The sequence below is a fragment of the Manihot esculenta genome, chromosome 6, assembly GCF_001659605.2.
Source record: "Manihot esculenta cultivar AM560-2 chromosome 6, M.esculenta_v8, whole genome shotgun sequence".
Taxonomy (NCBI): Eukaryota; Viridiplantae; Streptophyta; class Magnoliopsida; order Malpighiales; family Euphorbiaceae; genus Manihot; species Manihot esculenta.
In genome coordinates this window covers 2,357,811-2,381,542 of record NC_035166.2, presented here as the reverse complement: position 1 = coordinate 2,381,542, position 23,732 = coordinate 2,357,811, and the positions used below count along the sequence as shown (strand labels likewise).

The window sequence follows — 23,732 nt, the reverse complement described above, 5'->3', positions numbered from 1 at the left end:
CCTCTTTGAATCTGTATCCAGACTCTGCCCAGAAAAAGGCAACAGCTCCATAAATCTGTCGGTGAACTCCTCCACACCCATTTCATCCGTCTGCCTCAACTGTTCGAACTCTATCATCTTCAGCTCCCTTGAACTATCGGAAAAAGCCCATCCTGCAAACTCGTTTGCAAACTCTTCCCAAGTCATGCTGTCCACTCTCGGGTTCACATAATTCTTAAACCACTCTCGTGCCTTCTTGCACTTAAGCGTGAACCCGGCCATCTGAATGGCTCTACAGTCATCAGCCCCAATCTCATTAGTGATTACTTTAACCCTTTCAAGGTACACAAAGGGGTCATCCCCTTTTTCATACTGAGGAGCACCCAATTTCATGTAATCGGTCATCTTAACCTTGCTCCCACTGGCTGAGCTAGGTCTAGGTGGCTGAACAACCGGGGCTACTGGTTCTGCAGGTGGTGGAGATGGTGCAACATTTTCTGAGGTAGGGTTTGTTGGATTTGGATAGTAAGGTGGAGGTGGATACATTGGGTACTGAGAGTATGGTGGGTAGTATGGTGGGTATGGCATCTGTGTGGGATAAGGGGTGAAACTAGGGTAATCCGATGTACCTCCCATCGAATACCCGGGGTGTTGTGAGAAGTGTGGGTAGTGGGGTGGCTGAACAAATCCCGAGGCCTGAGTGCCTCCTTGGGACTCTCCCATTCCTTCTTCTGACATACCAACTCCCAGACTGCCATCCCTCCTCTGCTCTACATCCATCTCATCCCCCATGCTCTCAGACATTCCTCCCTGAACTGTTCCTCTGACTGATCTGCTTCTACCCAGATCCAAAGACCTTCTAGGGTCTCTTGCTACTCTATCTCGGTTAGACCTACTAGACATTGCCCTAGGCAATGCTGGAGGACGGGCGCTCATGCCCTCATCCTCAGGTGGTACTCCAGTCAATCTTGCTGATCGACGAGTTCCTCTCATCCTGTTTTCTGAAAAACAGTACACAGCACATAATCATTAACATCATATGGTTCATGTGAGTACACATAAACCCGCATCACATACATCACATATCATAGCATATCATTAATGCACATGCGTATTATAATGGCATTTCACATCATCATGCAAGACAGGACTCCACATCCTATCCTAGTGGACATGATCTTTTCCTATTGTGCTTGACCTTCTATAACATCTATGAGCCCGACACTCTAGGTCCGACCATATGAACCTAGGGCTCTGATACCATTCTGTAACGACCCGAAAATCGGACCGCTACCGGCGCTAGGATCCGGGTCGACTTAAGGCCGCCGGGACCCGTAGCAAGCCAAACATACAACCTGTAAACCTGTATAATCCCATACATGATCAACAACATACATAAAAATTAAAACTTTTCTTTTCATAAACATCAACCAAACTCAACCTGTGCATAAATATAAACATAACCTTGATCCCTCTGTGGGATCTCATCTGTGCCCTCAAAGGGTAACATAACCTGTGTTGAGCTGGTTTACATAAACATCACCAAAATCTCTAAGATCATGTATAAAAAGGGATACAACATTCTATGGTCAAGCACACACTAACATCCATAAAACTCATTACATAACTATACTGTACTTTTACATTACAATTTGATCATGTCCATTGCTAGCTATTACATAAACATGACTTCTTTACTCTATCCGGACTCCCGCACTATACTGTACCTGCAAGCCTGGGGGTAAAGGGAGAGGGGTGAGCTAAAAGCCCAGTGAGTAGAGCTATTAAAACACATTAACACTATGCTCTATGAAATGCATCATAACACAAACAATTCACATAAGGATTGGGTGAACTCGTCGCCAATTAGTCCAAGTTAACTCTGTGCCAGGCCTGTAGAATGGGGTCCTGGTCTTTCCTGTCAGAACATACATGACTTACCATTTTCCTAGGGCCTCCTCTGGCTCCTGGTCTTCAAGTCCCATAACCGTACTAGACCATAGGATGGGACCCTGGTCTTCCCTTACTCTGTGCCAGGCCTGTAGACTGGGGCCTGGTCTTTCTTACTCTGTGCCAGGCCTGTAGCATGGGGCCTGGTCTTCCTGTCATGGACTAACTGGGTCATTCGACATTCACCCACATCAACAATAATTTATGCAATGCGGCATATTCGTGAAAACTAATGCAATCATCCTATTGCATAATCATGATGCATGAAACATGATAAAGCATTTAATTTAAAAGATTAAGTTTTAGTTCCACTCACCTCTGGCTGACTCTGACAACACCGAAGAAGCTAAACTCACTGCTGGGGTCCTCGGTTCCTCGGGTCCGAACCTACGCAGGTGGACTCAAATGAGGGACCAAACATACGTAAATACAACTCTAATATACTCCCCAAAAACCCCCTAAAACATCCTGAAAATATCACATAAAAACATGCAAGAAGTGGCTGAACAGGGCACTTTCGGCGGCAGGTTCGGCGGCCGAAAGTCCCTCCAGAGCCGAAAGTCAGGCAGGTTCGGCGGCACCTTCGGCGGCCGAACCTCCCAGACAGATCCGAAAGTCTTCTTTCGGGGGCAAGCTTCGGCAGCCGAATGCTGCCTCCACAAGGGGGTTCGGCGGCCGAAACTCCCTTCGGCGGCCGAACCTGGTTTCTGCCAGAAGGGCAGAAACTTGGTTCACATGAACCTCTTGCCTCCCAAAACCTCAAATCATGCATAAATCTCAACTAAAACATGCATACAAGTTCCTAGGGGTCTCAAGCAGTCATATACCCCAACTACAACACTTCAAACACACAAAATCCACACACATTGCTCAAATCATCAATATAACCCATAAACTCAACATATACCCTAACATGCATTTCTACCCATAGATCTTGCATAAAACTTATTTAAAACACATAAGGAGCTTAAGATCGGCTCTTACCTCTTGAAGATCGAGAGGGAGACGACCTAAACTTGGAGATCCACGAAAATGAGCTCCTGAGTTCCCGAAGCTCCAAACTTGGTTTAAATGCTCAAAACTTGCAATGTGAGTTTAAAACTCAAGAAAAAATGGAAGAGATTTGGAAGAAGAACACAAGAGTTGCAAAGGGAAGGTTGGAAGCTTGCGGTGGCCGAAAATGGGAGAAAGCTCGCCCATTTCGGCTAAGTGCCCCATTTATAGGTGGCTGGCCAGGCCACGTTCGGGGGCCGAAAGTGCCTCCGCATCCATGCAATGTTCGGCGGCCGAACTTGACTTTCGGCGGCCGAACCTGGACTTCCCTAACTCATGCTTTCGGGGGCCTAATGTGCCTCCAAAACGCATGCATGTTCGGCGGCCGAACTTGGCTTTCGGCGGCCGAACCTGGGTTTTCCTCCAAGGACTTTTCATGCAAAAACTCATTTAATTTCATACTTAAAACCATTAAAATTCATGAAAACATTTTATAAAACATGTTTTTACCCTTCTAGAGGTTCCCGACATCCGAAATTCCATAGGACGGTAGGAATTCCGATACCGGAGTCTAGCCGGGTATTACAGAAAACTTCACACGTCCTTTTCAAATCCTGTATATACGTGTTGCAATATTAATGGATCTAATTTTTAATATATTATGACTGTTATTTAGGATTATAAAATTATTTTAATTATACTTTTAAATAATTCAAGTGTGTAAGGAATAGTTTTAAAATTCAACATATCACATTTTTTTAAATAAAATTGTGGGTAGAAATACATATGTATTTATCATGGAATATCCCTTTGAAATTTTGTTTTATAAATAAAAAAATAATGATGCTAATTTCTTAAAAAAGAGTTTTATTATGGATGTCATATGGTGATAATATTACTGTGTACGCGTTCTGATTCCCATGGAAAACACGTGACATTCTGTAGAGATAGGAGGAGTGAAATGTTAAGCTTGTCCTTTTTGTATTCATCACTAAAGATTCAGAAAACAGAAAAAGAAAGGAACCTATTCTTTTCAATAATGGGTCAAGAATTCTTATTTAATGAAATTGGAAGGAAAGAACCTAAATAATTTGGTTTTCTTTTTCTACATAACCTTTTTCAATTGAAAAATGGCATAATCACAAAAAAAAACCCTAAACTTTTCATGAAATTATAATTTAATTAATTTAATAATTAAAATAAGATTATGGGAATAATTTATTTCAATTATTAAAATTTGAATTTTTAATTTTAATTAATTGATCAAAATTAAATTTAAAATTATCAACATCTCCTCTCACTGTAATTTGTTAATAAGAATTCATCAAAATTATTAAATTTAGAAGGGGGTAAAATTTTCAAAATGAAAACAATTAGATTAAGTTATAATTTGCAAATATATTTAAATAAATAAATTATTAATTAGACATAGAAAATTTGTTAGTAATTTCTTTAGAGAGCTTTTTTTTTTGGAAGAAAATTGAAGAGGAAAATGACAATTACAATAATAATAATTATTGGGCATTGCTTGTTTTCAAGGACAACAACGATTTTACCACTTCTTGTCTAATTTTTTATATTAGATAGTAAATATAAAATATGGAATACATAAATGTCTAAGCATTAATTCTATATTTTATTGAAATAAAAACAATATTTTCAACCTATTGTAAACATTACAAAATAATTTTAAATAAAGTGACGTAATAAAAATAAAATATTTTTTTAATATTATATAATAATCACTTAAAAAAATCATATGTTGGTACTAGAAGATAGATTAGGTGGCAAGACTCGAATCAAATAATAGTCGGTCCTAGAAAATAAGACTCATCTTAGTTTGGCTCTTCGTCAAGATTTACCATTTTCTGGAGAGGTCAAATCTTTATAGGAAATTACCGTTAGTGGTTACAATCGAATAGATCCCTTTTATACCTATAATTATGGGATTTTCGACTAATTAGCTGGCAAAATTCTTTATCAACAAGTCAGTCACATTATTATTAAATTCTCAAAAAATACTATAATTAACTATGTTCTCTTAAAGTATAAATCCAATGATTATAAAGAGAAAAATACATTAGTCTCACACAATTATTCTTAAAGTTCAAAACATTATATTATATTCGTTCTTCTCTCCAGTTTACAAATTTGAGCGTCGGAGTAGTTACTATAGACACTAATTATCTCACATTTTTTTATAGGTTTAATCAATCACAACACAACTCTATTTTTCAGTAAGATTAATTTTTATTTTCAATAAAAATTATTTTTTTATAAAAAAATATCCTTATAGTATTTTTAAACCTTATTTCCATGTATCTAAATATCTATGAATATTACCATAGAAGACTTATATTATTATAAAAAAAATTTAAAAAGAAAATAAAAGAAAAAGCATATAATTAATGGCAAATGGGGCAAGGTATCATTCAAAAGTAAAGATTATATAAGTGCCACTTGCATTCCATACTTTGCATTGGAAAGTCAATTAGCAATAAGCTTCTCAAAATCCAAGAGACCTCAAATTTGGTATGCTCATATTTGCTTCTTTAATGTGCATGTGTATAATTTTTAATTTTTAATTTTTTTTTTGAAATCTTATGTGTTGTTTTTATTACACATTGATGCTATGAACACTATTATTTAAAAAAAAAAACCTTTATTAATCTGAGTTTATTTTATTTGTCAATTTTAGAATCCAATCTTAAAAGTATTATTTAATTATTGAAAAAATATTTTACGAACGTTGGATAATCACTATTATAATATTTAGAGTTTAACATTCGATCAGCTAAATTCAAAATTTAATTAAATAAATCAAAATTTTAGTATTTATAAAAATTAAATTGAACTGAATAGAAATTAAATCGAATCAAACTAATTTGATTCAATATGATTTAATCGATTGGACTTTTTAATATATTTTTTATATTTTACACTTTATTTTTAATATTTTAAAATTTAATTAAAATATTTCAACTTTAATTATAGTCTAATCTCCCACGAGTTCATAACTATTCCTCTCGTTACTCTTTTCGCCTCAAAATAATAATTTAAATTTTATTTCACATAATTTAAAAATAAGATAGTTATTTATTGGTTTACTACACTTTTCATCTCAAAATAATAATCTAATTTTTATTTTGGATAGTCTAATTTGGTTTTTTAAATTTTATAATTAATGATTTAGTAGACTACTCCATTATTAGGAAACTTAAGCAGCATTAATTATACTTTTATCATTATTTGTTTATATAGAATGATAAACCTATAGTAAAATAATAAAGAGAGAATTACCCTCCCATCATTGAATTTTTAGAAAATTTATTAATTCATTTCTATTCAAAATCACTTAATTAAAATATCTCAATATTTAAAAAATTAAACTTTTTAATCTTTTTATAAAAAATTTAGTAAACTTATTTTAATATTAATCATAAAAACTAAATAGTATGAATGTTTAAAATTACATAAACTAAATAATACACATAATGAAAACTATAGGATTAAATAATATAAATATTCAAGACAATAAATAATTTTTTTAATAAAATGACTAAATAATTTAATTTTATAAAATATAAGGATATTCTAATTTAATAATTTTAAAATTTCAGAATAAAAACGTGTATACTACAAGAAAAAATAAAAAATAAAAAATAATGATAAAATTTATCAATTAAATTATAAAAAATAGTACCGATATTTTATCAAATTATTTATTATTTACCAATAAAATATCATAATTATTTTATTTATTTATTTTTTGTAGTGATGGAAGGAACAAATAAAAGTTCATCATTAAGTGGATTTATAGTGAATGAGAAGAGGACAGAAGCCAATTTTGATAGTTGGAAAGAATGCTTGAAAAACTACTTAATTGGGCAAGGCTTATGGGATGTTGTTAGTGGAAAATATGTTGAACCTAGCACAAATGTTTCCAACTATATGGATTGGGAGAAGAAGAATTCCTTAGCTTTACATGCTATACAAATTTCATGTGATGAAATTATATTTTCAAATTTGATGATGAAAGATCCAGCCAAAATTAAGTCTGCTAAATTTGTGTGGGATCATTTGGCTGAAAGACAAGTTAAAGTCATGCGCTACGATAAAGAAGGTAAATTACTATTGAGTCATTAAATTTCATCTTTCAGTCTAAATTTACTTGTGAATTATCGTTAAAATGCCATACGACATTTTATTACTTGTAAGGATTTTAAAGCATAAGTTAGGCTCTTTTTTTAATAAATATGCTCTTTGTTACAGACACAAGAAAAATCCTTAAACACAACGCCTTATACATGGCTGTGGAGAAAGGTGAATGGGCAACAGTAAAAAGATTATTGTCAAGAAACCCTAATGATGTAAGAGCAAAAATAACATTGATTGGCCAAACAGCTCTTCATGTAGCTGTTTCAGCTGGAAAATCTGATATTGTGAAAGAGCTTGTCAAGATAATGACCAAAGAAGATTTGGAAATTGAAAATCATTTTGGGAACACAGCCTTTGCTCTTGCTGCTATGAATGGATCCACAGACATGGCAGAAATCATGTTGGAAAAGAATAAAGATTTGATTGAAATAAAAAATAAATACAATAGACAGTTACCAGTTGTTACAGCTTCTTTATACAGTAATAGAGAAATTGTTGGCTTCCTCTTGGATAATACTCCCTTTGAAGTTCTTGCTCCACACGAAAATGACAAGAATGGTGCCACACTTCTCAATTGTTTGATTGCTGATGAAATCTACGGTATGAAATTTGCTTCTTCCCCTCTCTTTTTATTTTAATACAAAAAACTGATAAAGTTTTAGTTTAGCACTGCTAGGTTGATCTCTAGTTTCAATTTTACGGATTCAAGTTCTAGTTGGATCTAGTTACTGTGTGTTAATGCAAGTTTGAAGATTATTTACACAGAGATCGTGAAATTATTGCCTAAATACTATTAAGATTGTAACAGCCCGGAAACCAAACTGCTACCGGCGCTAGGATCCAGATCGACTTAAGGCCGCCGGGACTCGTAGCAAGCCTGCTGTGAACTCTGTGTACCTGTGAAATCCCATACATGATCATATATTTTCAGTAACCATTAAAATTGTGTCTGTTCCAAGGCTTAACCTGTGCATATTCTATCTCTGTACTGTAAAACCCCTGCTGGAGCTCTCATCTTTGCTCTAGGCGGGTCAACTCATATACTGTTAAGTTTGGTTTTTCATAGACAATAAAATCATTTTCATAATAGACCATGTATATACCAAAGGGATTACAACTCATATGGTCAAGCATCATCTAAACAACATAAACTATCTTTTACAATTACATGTCCACACTAGCTATTACATAACTCTTCTCTTTATCTGTACCCTGCTGACTTCTTTGGACTCTGAACCTGCAAGACTGGGGTTAAGGGAGAGGGTGAGCTATACTAGCCCAGTGAGTAGTACATATAAAACATGTTATAAAACATGATCTCATGGAGTGCATCACAACACAAGTAAATCACATAATCTCAGACGGACTAATTCAAAATTCCCCCACATTGCCCGGCCCGCGAAGGAGCTCCTCAGGTCTTCATTCAGCACCCTATGGTACCGTGTGCCCGGCCCTTTCAGGACTCCTCAGGTCTTCATTTAGGGGGCTAATGAATCCAAGCTAAGCCCGATCTGTATATGCACTGATTAATGCAACATCTTCGTGCTCACTAATGCAATACTATACACATGGCATAAATGATGCATGAAACATGCTAAAAATGTTTGAGTTCTCATATTCAAAGCTTTAGTTCAGTTCCACTCACCTCTGGCTGACTCTGTACTGACTCTGCAGGTTCTGAAGCAGTGCTCACTGCTGAACTCCTTGGTTCCTCTGGTCCATTCTTACACAGGTGGACTAAAATGAGGGGACCAAACTAACTCAAGAACAACTCTAAGAAACTCCCCAAAAACCCTCTAAAACATCCTAGAATAATCACATAAAACATGCAAAAGAAAGCTGGACAGGGCACTTTCAGCGGCAGGTTCGGCGGCCGAAACTCCCCTCCAGAGACGAAACTCATGCATGTTCGGCGGCACCTTCGGCAGCCAAAAGTCTCGTCCAGAGACGAAACTCAACCTTCGGCGGCACTGTCGGCGGCCGAACCTTGCCTCCAGAGACGAAAGTCCAAATGTTCGGGGGCAAGCTTTGGCAGCCGAAATTGCCTCCACAAGGGGTTCGGCGGCCGAACCTTCCTTCAGCGGCCGAACCTTCCTTCGGCGTCCGAACCTGGTTTTGCCCGTTGGGCAGAAACCTGCTCTGTTTCATGCAAACTTCACCCAAAACCTAACCAACATGCATAACCACTACTCCCAACTAGCATATACCATATAACATGCATAAAGAGGTCTAAACCTCTCCTAAGACCTCCAACAAATATATCAAACAGCACTTAACCATGCTAATGCACCAAAATCCTCAAAAACCTCCCTTAACCTAAACATGCATAACTACCCAAACAACTCCCATAAAATCTTCAAAATCAAGAAAGGAAGTTCAGGATCTTCACTTAACTCTTCCAAACAAGAGATTGAACAATCCCTACGTGGAGATATGGAGAAATCCTCTCTCAAACTCTCCAAGCTTCCAAACCTACTCTTTGGCTCAAAAACTTCAAAAACACATGAAAATCCATCAAAACCATGAAAGATTTGAGAAAACACATAAATCACTCAAGGAAGATCAAGTCTCACCTCAGCTCGTGCAAATGGAAAGAAAATCTTATCCATTTGACTGACCTAGGGCCTTTTATAGTTGGCTGGCCAGACCAACTACGGCGGCCAAATGAGAACCCGAATGCCATGCACGTTCGGTGGCCGAACCTTGGCTTTTCTGCCTTGGTGCTTTTCTTGCAAAACCTTACTTCTTTAACACTTTAAAACATGAAAACGCTTGCAAAACATAAGAAAACATAATCCGTACCCTTTCAGAGGATTCCGACATCAGAAAATCCACCGGACTACAGGACTTCCGACGCCGGACTCTAGCCGGGTATTACATTCTCCCCCCCTTAAGAACATTCGTCCCCGAAGGTTCCTCAAACACGAAGCACATAAACACATAGAAAAGGGGAAAACTAACCTCAAAACAGATATGGGTATTGCTGGAGCATAGACTCCCGTGTCTCCCAGGTGCACTCTTCTAGGTTATGGTGGTTCCACAGGACTTTTACCATCGGAATTTCCTTGTTTCTCAACTTTCTGATCTGGGTGTCAATGATCCTCACTGGCTGCTCAACATATGTGAGATCTCCTAGGATCTCCACATCAGGCTCACTGAGAACCTGGCCCGGATCTGACACAAATTTTCGTAGCATAGAAACATGAAAAACCGGATGGATTCTTTCCATAGCTGTCGGTAAATCCAGCTTGTACGACACATTCTCGATCCTCTGCAGAATCTCAAAGGGACCAATGTATCGTGGAGCTAGCTTACCCTTTCTTCCAAAGCGAACCACGCCCTTCATTGGAGACACTTTCAGCAAAACCATATCCCCCTCCTGGAACTCTATCTGCTTCCTACGGACATCTGCATAGCTTTTCTGTCTGCTGACAGCTGTTCTGATCCTTTCTCTGATGATAGGCACTAATCTGCTGGTAATCTCGACTAACTCTGGCCCTGCAAGAGCCTTTTCTCCGACCTCTTCCCAGCAAACAGGTGTTCTGCACTTCCTCCCATACAGAGCTTCATAAGGAGCCATCCCTATGCTAGCATGATGGCTGTTATTGTAGGCAAACTCCACCAGAGGTAGATGCTGCCTCCAAGAACCGCCAAAGTCTAACACACACATTCGGAGCATATCCTCTATTGTCTGGATGGTCCTCTCTGACTGACCATCTGTCTGTGGATGGAAAGCCGTGCTAAAATCCAACCTCGTGCCCATAGCAGCTTGCATACTCCGCCAAAACCTGGAGGTGAACTGAGGTCCTCTATCTGATACGATTGACATAGGAACTCCATGCAGCCTTACTATCTCTTCTACATACACCTGCGCTAGCTTGTCCACAGAATAGTTACTCCTAACTGGAATGAAGTGAGCAGATTTAGTCAGTCTATCCACAATCACCCATATGGAGTCTAGCCTGTTGGACGTCGCCGGTAACCCCACTACAAAATCCATCGCTATATTCTCCGACTTCTATTCTGGAATCGGCAGTGGGTTAAGCATTCCAGCCGGCTTCTGGTGCTCTAGCTTCACCCTTTGACATGTTTCGCAGGCTGACACATACTGTGCCACTTCTCTCTTCATCGCTGGCCACCAATACACTCTTCTCAGATCTTGATACATCTTGGTGGCTCCAGGGTGAACGCTATACCTTGCATTATGAGCTTCCCTCATAATGTCCTCCTTTAAACTGCTGTCATCTGGTACACATAACCTCTTCCCGTGACGAAGAATCCCCTCACTGTCAAATCTGAACTCCGCACTGTTGCCTGACTGAACAGTCCTGGCAATTTTCACTAACTCAGGGTCCTCGTGCTGTTTCAGAGCCACTTGCTCAAGAAACACGGGAGTAACTCTCATCTGTGCAATCAAAGCACCAGTACCAGATAATTCTAACTGCAGCCCTTCTTCCATGAGCTTGTAGAAATCTTTCACCACCGGCCTCCTTTCTGCTGTAATGTGGGATAAACTGCCGAGTGACTTCCGGCTTAAGGCATCAGCTACAACATTAGCCTTACCCGGGTGATACTGGATCTTGCAATCATAATCATTGAGCAATTCTACCCACCGTCTCTGCCTCAAGTTTAGCTCTCTCTAGCTCAAGATGTGCTGCAGGCTCTTATGATCTGTGTAGATCTCACACTTTACCCCATAGAGGTAATGCCTCCACATCTTGAGTGCAAAGATAACTGCTGCCATCTCCAGATCGTGTGTAGGATAGTTCAGCTCGTGCTTCTTCAGTTGTCTAGAAGCATAAGCTATTACTCTGTCATTTTGCATCAACACACAACCCAATCCCACTCGGGAAGCATCACAGAACACTGTGAAGTCTTCATCACTGATCGGCAGAGCTAACACCGGTGCTGAAGTCAACCGTCTCTTCAGCTCTTCAAAACTCTCTTCACACTCTTCTGACCATATGAACTTCTGGTTCTTTCTGGTCAGTCTGGTCATCGGAGCAGCAATCTTCGAGAAGTCCTGAACGAACCTCCGATAGTAGCCTGCCAAACCCAGGAAACTCTTGATCTCTGTTACTGTCATGGGTGTAGGCCAGTTGGCTACTGCCTCTACCTTCTTGGGGTCCACTGCTATACCTTCATCTGATACTACATGCCCCAAGAAAGAAATGCTCCTCAGCCAGAACTCGCACTTAGAGAACTTAGCATACAAGCCATGCTCCCTCAAAGTCTGCAAGACTATCCTCAGATGCTGGGCATGCTCCTCTGCATCCCTGGAGTACACTAAGATATCATCTATAAAGACAATCACAAAGTGATCCAGGTACTCTCTGAAAACTCTGTTCATGAGATCCATGAATGCTGCAGGGGCGTTCGTTAACCCGAACGGCATTACTAGGAACTCATAATGCCCATATCTGGTCCTGAAAGCTGTCTTAGGTACATCCTCTTCCCTGATTCTCAACTGATGGTATCCGGATCTCAGATCTATCTTAGAGAAACATCCTGCTCCTGACAGCTGGTCGAAGAGATCATCGATCCTAGGTAGAGGATACTTGTTCTTGGTAGTGACCTTGTTCAACTGCCTGTAATCGATACAAAGTCTAAGAGGTCCATCCTTCTTCCTGACAAATAGGACTGGAGCACCCCAAGGTGAGGTACTCGGGCAGATGAAACCCTTGTCTACCAACTCCTATAACTGCTCTTTCAATTCTCTCAGCTCTGCTGGTGCCATCCTGTAGGGAGGAATAGAGATCGGTCTCGTACCAGGCATTAACTCTATCTCGAACTCTATTTTCCTCACAAGTGGTAGTCCTGGAAGCTCTTCAGGAAACACATCTGGGAACTCGCTAACAACTGGGATTGAGGATGGTTCCCTAACCTGCATGTCTAGCTCTCTCACATGAGCTAGGAACCCCTGACAACCCCTCCTCAACAACCGACGAGCCTGAAGGGCTGATATCAAACCTCTAGGTGTCTCTCTCCTGTCTCCTCTGAAGACACACTCTGACCCATCCTGGTCTCTGAAACTGACTACCTTGTCCCTGCAGTTCAAGGTAGCATTATACGTAGATAACCAATCCATCCCTAGAATGACATCAAAATCTGCCAACTCTAGAACCACAAGGTCAGCTGGAAGGTATCTACTCTTTATACACACTGGACTGACTTGACAGACTAACTCTGCCAATGATGGGTCACATCTAGGTCCACTGACCCAGAGAGGACACTCTAACTCAGAGACTATCAAACCCAACCTCTCTATGGCTCTAGAAGCAATGAAAGAGTGAGAAGCACCGGGGTCCATCAAAGCATACACCTCTGAACACCCAATGATGAGATTACCTGACACCACTGTGTTCAATGTAGCTGCCTCCTGTTGAGTCATGGTGAAAATCTGTGCTGGGGCTGACGGACCTGCACCTCGGGAACCCATCCCTGATGAAGAGGCTGACCCTCTTCCTCTACCTCTGCCACTGCTCTGTGGTACGGCTGAAGCTGCTGGCTGTGCTACACTGCCTGAGGTCATCTGCTGGGATGGTGCCATAAAGGTCGCCTGGGGACATTCTCGTGCAATATGTCCCTCTTGCCCACATCTATAGCAGGCGGTAGATCCCATCAGACAAACTCCTCTGTGTGGTTTCCCACATTTCTGACAGACTGGATTGCCTGTGCCAGAGCTGGAGTCGCTTCCCATTCCCAGTCCTGACTTAATCCTGCTCCAGAACTTGCCTCTCTTGGACTTAAACTTCTCTCCTTTTCTGCTGCCAGACACTGCTGCACTGGGGGTCTTAGAACCCGAAGACTGTGCCACCTGCTGCTTTCCTGTTCCCTGTATGATGGCACTCGCCTCCATTTTTCTGGCTGCATCCACAATGGAGTGGAAACTCTCTTTTTCTGCTGAAAGAATCAAGGAGAAATACCTGGGGTGAAGCCTTGTGGCATATCTCCTTGCCTTCTTCTGATCCGTATCATACGCCTGACCTACGTATGGTAACAATTCCAGGAACTTATCTGTATACTCATCAACGCTCATCTCCTCTGTCTGTCTCAGCTGTTCGAACTCGACAACCTTCATCTCCCTGGAACTGTCATGAAAAGCCCACCCTGCGAACTCATTGGCGAACTCTTCCCATGTCATGCTGTCTATTCTGGGGTCCACATAGTTCTTGAACCATTCTCTAGCTTTCTTGCACTTTAATGTGAACCCTGCCATCTCAATGGCCCTGCTCTCATCAGCTCCCAACTCACTGGTTATCATTCTGACTGCACTAAGGTACTCAAAGGGATCATCTCCTGTATTGAATTTAGGAGCATCCAACTTTAAGTACTCGGTCATCTTCACCTTATGGCCCCCTGATGAACTAGGTTGTTGTGCTTCAACAACAGGGGCTACAGGTTCTGGTGGTGGTGGAGGTACTGTTTCTTTTGGTTCAGGTTGTGCTGGACTTGGCTGAAAAGGTGGGGGTGAATACATGTGATATGGTGGGTAGAAAGAAGGATAAGGCATATATGGCATATAAGGTGGATATGGGGCAAAGCTGGAGAAATCCGACGTACCTCCCATCGGATACCCCGGGCCCTGTGGAAAGGGTGGATAGCTAAACCCCGAGGCCTGTGCGCCTCCTAGGGACTCTCCCATACCTTCTTCAGACCTTCCTATACCCAGGCCTGTGCGCCTCCTAGGGACTCTCCCATACCTTCTTCAGACCTTCCTATACCCATACTTTCATCTCTGCTCTGACCAACATCCATAGCCTCTCTGTCTTCCTCTGATCTTCCCCCTCTATCTACTCCTCTTCTGCTCTCGTCAGAAGACCTTCTAGGGTCTCGTGACGTTCCTTCCCTGCTTGACCTGTGAGATCTTGCCCTTGGCAATGCAGGAGGACGAGCAGCTGTACCCTCACTTCTTGGTAGGACTCCAGTCAATCTCGCAGATCGATGAGTTCCTCGCATCTTCACTCTCTGGAACACAACACACATAACATAGCACATGAGCAACAGAACCACACAGCACATATATGGCACATGCATGAAGCATAGCATTTCACACATTAGCTAGACAGGACTGACATCCTATCCTAATGGACATGCTTTCTTATGGTGCTTGACCATCTATGACCTCTATGAGCATGACTCTGCTATATAGGTCCGACCATATGAACCTAGGGCTCTGATACCAATCTGTAACAGCCCGGAAACTGAACTGCTACTAGCGCTAGGATCCAAATCGGCTTAAGGCCGCCGGGACCCGTAGCAAGCCTGCTGTGAACTCTGTGTACCTGTGAAATCCCATACATGATCATACATTTTCAGTAACCATTAAAACTTATCTCTGTTCCAAGGCTTAACCTGTGCATATTCTATCTCTGTACTGTAAAACCCCTGCTAGAGCTCTCATCTTTGCTCTAGGCGGGTCAACTCATATACTGTTAAGCTTGGTTTTTCATATACAACAAAATCATTTTCATAACAGACCATGTATATACCAAAGGGATTACAACTCATATGGTCAAGCATCATCTAAACAACATAAACTATCTTTTACAATTACATGTCCACACTAGCTATTACATAACTCTTCTCTTTATCTGTACCCTGCTGACTTCTTTGGACTCTGAACCTGCAAGACTGGGGTTAAGGGAGAGGGTGAGCTATACTAGCCCAGTGAGTAGTACATATAAAACATGTTATAAAACATGATCTCATGGAGTGCATCACAACACAAGTAAATCACATAATCTCAGACGGACTAATTCAAAATTCCCCCACATTGCCCGGCCCGCGAAGGAGCTCCTCAGGTCTTCATTCAGCACCCTATGGTACCGTGTGCCCGGCCCTTTCAGGGCTCCTCAGGTCTTCATTTAGGGGGCTAATGAATCCAAGCTACGCCCGATCTGTACATGCATTGATTAATGCAATATCTTCGTGCTCACTAATGCAATACTGTACACATGGCATAAATGATGCATGAAACATGCTAAAAATGTTTGAGTTCTCATATTCAAAGCTTTAGTTCAGTTCCACTCACCTTTGGCTGACTCTGTACTGACTCTGCAGGTTCTGAAGCAGTGCTCACTGCTGAACTCCTTGGTTCCTCTGGTCCGTTCCTACACAGGTGGACTGAAATGAGGGGACCAAACTAACTCAAGAACAACTCTAAGAAACTCCCCAAAAACCCTCTAAAACATCCTAGAACAATCACATAAAACATGCAAAAGAAAGCTGGACAGGGCACTTTCAGTGGCAGGTTCGGCGGCCGAAACTCCCCTCCAGAGACGAAACTCATGCATGTTCGGCGGCACCTTCAGCAGCCGAAAGTCTCGTCCAGAGACGAAACTCAACCTTCGGCGGCACTTTCGGCGGCCGAACCTTGCCTCCAGAGACGAAAGTCCAAATGTTCGGAGGCAAGCTTTGGCAGCCGAAACTGCCTCCACAAGGGGTTTGGCGGCCGAACCTTCCTTCGGCGGCCGAACCTTCCTTCTGCGGCCGAACCTGGTTTTGCCCGTTGGGCAGAAACCTGCTCTGTTTCATGCAAACTTCACCCAAAACCTAGCCAACATGCATAACCACTACTCCCAACTAGCATATACCATATAACATGCATAAAGAGGTCTAAACCTCTCCTAAGACCTCCAACAAACATATCAAACAACACTTAACCATGCTAATGCACCAAAATCCTCAAAAACCTCCCTTAACCTAAACATGCATAATTATCCAAACAACTCCCATAAAATCTTCAAAATCAAGAAAGGAAGTTCAGGATCTTCACTTACCTCTTCCAAACAAGAGATTGAACAATCCCTACGTGGAGATATGGAGAAATCCTCTCTCAAACTCTTCAAGCTTCCAAACTTACTCTTTGGCTCAAAAACTTCAAAAACACATGAAAATCCATCAAAACCATGAAAGATTTGAGAAAACACATAAATCACTCAAGGAAGATCAAGTCTCACCTCAGCTCGTGCAAATGGAAAGAAAATCTTATCCATTTGACCGACCTAGAGTCTTTTATAGTTGGCTGGCCAGACCAACTACGGCGACCGAATGAGAACCCGAATGTCATGCACGTTCGGCGGCCGAAAGTCACCTTCGGAGGCCGAACCTTGGCTTTTCTGCCTTGGTTCTTTTCTTGCAAAACCTTACTTCTTTAACACTTTAAAACATGAAAACGCTTGCAAAACATAAGAAAACATAATCCGTACCCTTTCAGAGGATTCCGACATCAGAAAATCCACCGGACTACAGGACTTCCGACGCCGAACTCTAGCCGGGTATTACAAAGATAATAGCTTGATAGCAGTTTAAAATTATTATCAAGATCGACCGTTAACAGATAAAAAATCATAATTATATTTTTATTTTCTTGTAGTGTAATATTTTTTCATTTAAAACATTTTATAGAATTTTTGAACTCTCGAATTGGAATATCTTATTTTCATGCAATTTACAAGTTCGACAAACAATCGATATTTCAGAATATAACTAAAAAATATAAGTATTTGTGGGTTCAATGCGAAAATTGTTATAAATTAAATTATAATTTTTTTTAAATCAATCGATATTTCACGATATAATTTAAAAATACAATAAAAATATTTATAGATTAAATGTGAAAATTATTATAGAATAAATTATAAAAAAAATTTGAAGTTAATATTTGTGAATAGTGTGAATATCATTTTCAAATGAGTTGTTGTGTATGACAATATAATTTCTTATTATTTGTTACCCAAGATTTGGCATTGATTCTTCTCAAAAGATATCCAAGGCTTGCTTTTATTGAAGATATCCATAAGAACTACACCATCACATTGTTGGCTAATAAGCATTCAGCATTTCTAAGTGGAAGCAAGCTTAAATTTTGGCAGCGATGGCTCTACTCATGTAAGTATTGTTTATCTTTCACATTTAATCATGCAAAATTTTTTTTATAAAAATATTGAAAATAGAAGTAGCATTAGAGTTAGAGATGGTAAAATAATCAAAACACAAATATTAAATATTTAAAGTTACCATTTTTTAGAAAAAAAAATGTAATATTTTCAAAAAAGTTACTATTTATTTTTTATATTATGAAAAACTTCATTAATTAATCTTTTAATTTTAAAAAATATATTAAAATATCATTAACGCTTTAAAATTTTATTAATTAATCCCACCATTTTTTTATATGTTAAGTTCTTACTGTTTAGTCTATAGAGTTTGAAAAAACTCATTAATTGGTCCATCAAACTTGTAAGAAGCCTATTAATCAGTTCCTATAATATCGAGGGCAATTTAAATTTTTTTATAATATTTAATGATTAAAATTAATAAAAAAAATAATTAATAAATTTTTTAAAATGTCAAAATGATTTAATATATTTTTCAAAACGAAGAATTAATAATTTTCCTGATAACATAAATATTAAATAGTAAATTCTTTAAAAAAAACTCAACTTAAAATTCTTTTGGTAAAATAACTCTATAGGTTTTACTGTGAATTAATCAACTTGTAACAAAAATAACTGATTTAATTTACCGAAAAAAGATTAGGTCCAAAATAATCTAAACCTACATGACCTTATTTGTTTTGTCAATTTTAAGTAAAACACATTAATCTGACAAATTCTTAAAATAGAAACAGAAGATAGTTTTGATTAATTAATTTGAAAATTAAAATGTTAAATTTTTTTATTTTTTTTATTTTTTTTTTTTTTACATTTACAAGGTATTCGAGAAGAAAATGAGTTGCCTTCTCAAGAGGCAAGTGATGAGGAGAATGTGTATAAGCCCTATTGGCCATACTCAAGTCAGAAGGGATTCATACTGCAAAGAAGTATGTGCTACATCCTAATCTTCCATGTCTTTATTTCAATACTATGTATGTCTCATACTCAATATATGTTTGTGAAAATGAAATCAACTACTGCTAAAAAATAAATTTAAAATAATTATATATCAATAGGAACAGTTTATTCGATACTGAGTATAATATATCGATTTTGATAATAAATAAAAATTATAATTTTATTAAATATAAAATGAATTTTTTTATTAAAATATATTATTATATATTATAAAAAAATAATTTTTTTTAATAATTTTCATATGCTGTCAAACTGCTACATTAGTAGTATTAAAATCGATAATTTTGTTGCCGCCTTGTCTACAATCTAAAATTAATAGTATACTTTGATAAAAATAAATAAATTTATATATATATCATATTCAAAATCAAATGATTTACCTATACTAACAATAATTAGTATTATATTTTAGAATTTAAAAAAACAATATCTTAACAATGATGAAGTTATTGTTTTAATACTGATAAACTTTAAGACTCTTACTTTTTAAAATTCTATTATTTATTATATATAATAACGTCATAACATATTATATTTTATTATATAACAGTTTAAGAGTGAGTTATTATTATATTTTAGAATTTAGACAGAGCGGATATAAAATTATTATCTTAATATTACTAAGGCTACAGTTTAGCAGCAATTTAAAATTATTGTAAATAAAATTTAATTTTTTTATTGTATATATTAATATATTTTAATAAGTAGATATATTATTTTATACTTAATACAATTATAATTTTAACAGTAATTTTTATTATTTTAAAAAATTAAATAAACTGCTACTTTATATTTATATTAAGACAATATAATTTAATATATATGAGCCGATTTCTTAGATTTATTATAAAGTAGTGATTAAATCTATTGTATTGTGTTAATAAATTGTACTTTTAATATTTAGATTGACTTTCTAGTTTTTATTGTGTTAATAAATGTTTTCTATTTTAATTTTTAATCTCTTTCCTAAAGCTAAAAGCTTAAGAGAATTAAAGTCAAAACATGCCAAAGCAAGACAACTCCTGGAGTTGATTTTCAAGGAAATGCCAAGATTAAGCAATGAAGAGCTTGAGAAAGTTGGGTTGCATCAAGTAATCTATGATGCAATCAAGTGTGGTTTAATTGAATTTATTCAAGATCTAATCCACTCTAATCCTGATGTAATATGGTGGGCTGATCAAAAGGGAAGAACACTATTTTCTTATGCAATCATACTTCGCCAAGAAAAAATCTTCAACATAATTTATGAATTGGGTACAAAGATGCATACAATTGTGATTTGGAGAGATGTGTTTAACAACAATTTTTTGCATTTGGCTGCCAAGTTGCCACCTTCCTCTCAACTTGATCGACTTCCTGGTGCAGCTCTACAAATGCAAAAAGAACTACAATGGTTTAAGGTAATTTTCATCCTTTTTTATTATATTATTATTATCTGATAAATGACTAATTAGACTCCGTCGTCAGACTGTGAATCAATATCGTTTGATTAAAACGATATAAGAGAAAATATAGGTAGAAAGACGAACGATCTTATTGAAAATTTTCAAATATTGAAAAGTGAATTTCTAATAGTTAAAGAACGATATTTATAATAAAAATAAAATCATAATGTCTAAAATTACGAAAATATCTAAAATATTTTAAAAAAAATTAAAATACAAAATTGATCCATAAAAAATGAGATTTTCATATCGAACATTGTCATGGGTTATGACCCTTATTACACTTTTGAAAGTTGTGTGTCTCAAAATTCTCTCTTCGAAAAGCTATCGTGGGTTTTCATTGGACGTCAGCGGCAAAAATTAAATCCGGTTCAAATTTGTCGTAAAATTTAGAACTAATTGTTTCATGTCATTATTACGAGCTTGTTCAACAATAGTAATTGTTTTAATAGTTTTCAAAAATTTTAATAATTATTTTTCTTACAAAATAAATTATTACAAGCAAAGCATATATAACAAATTTGATTTATTTTTCAGGAGATAGAGGAACTCGTACCATCAAAGTACAAGGAGAGAGTGAATGAAAATGGAGAAACACCAAGTGCATTATTTGTCAAGGAGCATAGTGAATTGGTGAAAGAAGGTGAAAGATGGATAAAAAACACAGTAGCACAATGTATGGCTGTAGCCATTCTTGTTGCTAGTGTGATGGTTACTTCAACATTTCAATTTCCAGGTGGAAATGATGAAAATGGATTTCCTAAATTGTTAAGCTATGATCCATTCTTAGCTTTTTCAATTTCAAATGCATTATCATTGTTCTCTGCTAGTACTTCTGTGCTAATTTTCCTTGGGATTCTCGCTTCACGATATGCACAGGAAGATTTTCTTGAAACCTTACCCAGAAAATTGATATTTGGTCTTTCATCTCTTTTCTTCTCTACCTTAACCATGATGATAGCTTTTGGTTTTAGCATTTTTATCTTTGAAGAAAAGAAATCATCTATCCTTGCAATTCCACTCAGTATTCTTTCCTTCATACCAGTTGTTTTCTTTATATTCGTTCTATTTCCTCTCCTTTTTCAAATGGTCATTCACAAACACAAACGCCTTAGCTTCTTTGGCAAACCCAAAAGATCAGCCAATTATATCTAAAGGAAATTGCATGAATTGGGCTTGCCTTGCTTAGCAATCTTGTGGAACATTTGATTATTTATGTCAATAATACCGAATAATGTAATTTTCTTATCTGTCGTGTTATCTGTCGAAGGAAATAAAAGAGAATCTAACACTTCTATTATATTTTCAAACATATCTTGTCAACTTTCGGTGAATGTCAAATATATAGTAATATAATCAAATTTACTAGTTAATTTTCAATGAATTTTATTTTCTTAAATAATTTTATTCTAAATTTGAATCGATTGATTTCACTGTAATTCTGATTTGATTTAATTTCAATTTAGATTAATATGATTTTAGTTGATTCCAAATTTAATTTAAATTAGTTTAATGTCTATTTTATTCTAATTTTAAATGGACTCTTTACTTGTAATATCCAAAAAAAAAATTCTACTATAATGTATGTATATATCAATGAAATTAGAGCTTTTAAATACTTTCCAAAATGTTTGTTTGACTCTGAAATCTTGAACTTGAGCCCTTCAAAGTTTTGAAAAGCTTATGGGCCACGTTTTTATTTTTTATTTTCTCTCTTGCATTTTTTTTCTTAAGAATGCGTAAGTATAAATTAATAGTTTCATTCATCTCATTCTGCCACCCGTAGAGCACAATGGAAAGTAATGTTAAGCCTACCATCAAAAAGTTAAAAGATTCAAAATTAATTAATCAACTTATTTATGTCCTCCTAATAATAATAATAATAACTCAAGGTTGTTTAGTTTTATCTTATAATTATTAGCCTATGCAAGCATTAGTTTTAAATTTTTACGGCAAACTACACTTAATTTTTGTTGTCGATATCCGATTAAAACCCACGATAACTTTTCGAAAAAAAAAATTCAAGACACATTACTTTTAAAAATATGATGAGAGCCGAAAGTGTGTCACAAAATTTGAAACGAAAATTCTACTGTTTAGAGGTTAATTTTGCATTGTAATAATTTTTTTCGATATTTTTATAATTTTACATTTTAAGATTTTTTCTAAACCTTTCATTAATTATTTGAGACACTTTTTAATCTCTTAAAAATTTCAATAAGACTTTTTCAGTTTTTAGTCTTTGGTTTCTATTATTTCGTCTTATCCAAAATTTAAAATTTCTGACGAAATCTAATCATTTTTATATCAAAAGCTAGTTCAAGTCGATTTTATTATGATTTCAAGTTGGCATTGAGGTTTATCAAGCATCATGGTTCAAAAGGGTTTTGTTTCACTATGATTTTGGTTTAAATTAGTTATGGTTTGAAATGGTCATGATTTCAAAGAGATTTTGGTTCACCCCGGTTTAAAAATGTTTTGAATGCTATAATGATATTAGTAACTTATCCATTAGAATTCATAATTCTATAAAATTAAAATTTATAATACATCATTTGTTTAATTTCTATAGTAAAAAAAAATTAAATATAAATACTGAGTAAATAATAGAATTTAATTTCTATAATATGAATACTGCGTGAGTGAATGTATAATAGAATTGATTATTAAGGAAATAATATATCTAATTATTAAGATTATAAGCTTCTTATTTATTATACTAAATAGAATATGTGGTCTTTGACTATTTAGACTCCGTCATGAGTTTTAATCAATATCGTTTAGATAAGAGAAAATATAGACTAGAAAATTAAAAGTCTTATTGAAATTTTTCAAAAATTGAAAAGTGTTTTTCTAATAGTTAAGATAGTTTATTTATAATAGAAACAAAATCTTAATATGCAAAATTATAAAAATATCCAAAATATTCAAAACAAAGTAATGAAAATACAAAAATTAATCACAGTCTAAGTCTGCTGTAAAATTCAAAACTAATTGCTCCATGTCAATATAAATACCGAGTGTATTTGAGAGAGGATACAAAATCATACACAGAAAAGGATACTATAATGGGTAATATTAACTGTCTATAATATAGAGTTATAGAACATTTGATCTACAACGCTTAGGTTATTCGAATAGGTTGAGATATAATATTTGACTAACTAAAGGCCTTGGTCTAAAGATCCAAGTGACCCTCTATCAGCAAATACAAAATATGGAAAAAGAACACTCATTTTCTTTATGATTTGTTCATTACTCATCTTCTTAAATGATCCTCCCTTACAACCGAATGGTTATCTATGTGTGAGGAGCATCCTAAAAAAGATTACTTAATAAAAGATGATTC

General features: G+C 36.5%; 1 protein-coding gene across 1 annotated transcript; it reads left to right on the top strand.

Annotated features, from left to right (window-relative positions):
• The first annotated feature begins 5,371 nt into the window (after positions 1-5,371).
• On the top strand, positions 5,372-21,760 carry LOC110617142 (ankyrin repeat-containing protein ITN1). Its single transcript, XM_021759755.2, has 7 exons — positions 5,372-5,454; positions 6,698-7,045; positions 7,195-7,680; positions 17,824-17,973; positions 18,800-18,907; positions 19,911-20,338; positions 20,921-21,760. Exons 2-7 carry the CDS (start codon positions 6,700-6,702, stop codon positions 21,536-21,538), a joined length of 2,136 nt encoding a protein of 711 aa, XP_021615447.1. The 5' UTR covers positions 5,372-5,454; positions 6,698-6,699; the 3' UTR covers positions 21,539-21,760.
• The last annotated feature ends 1,972 nt before the right edge of the window (positions 21,761-23,732 follow it).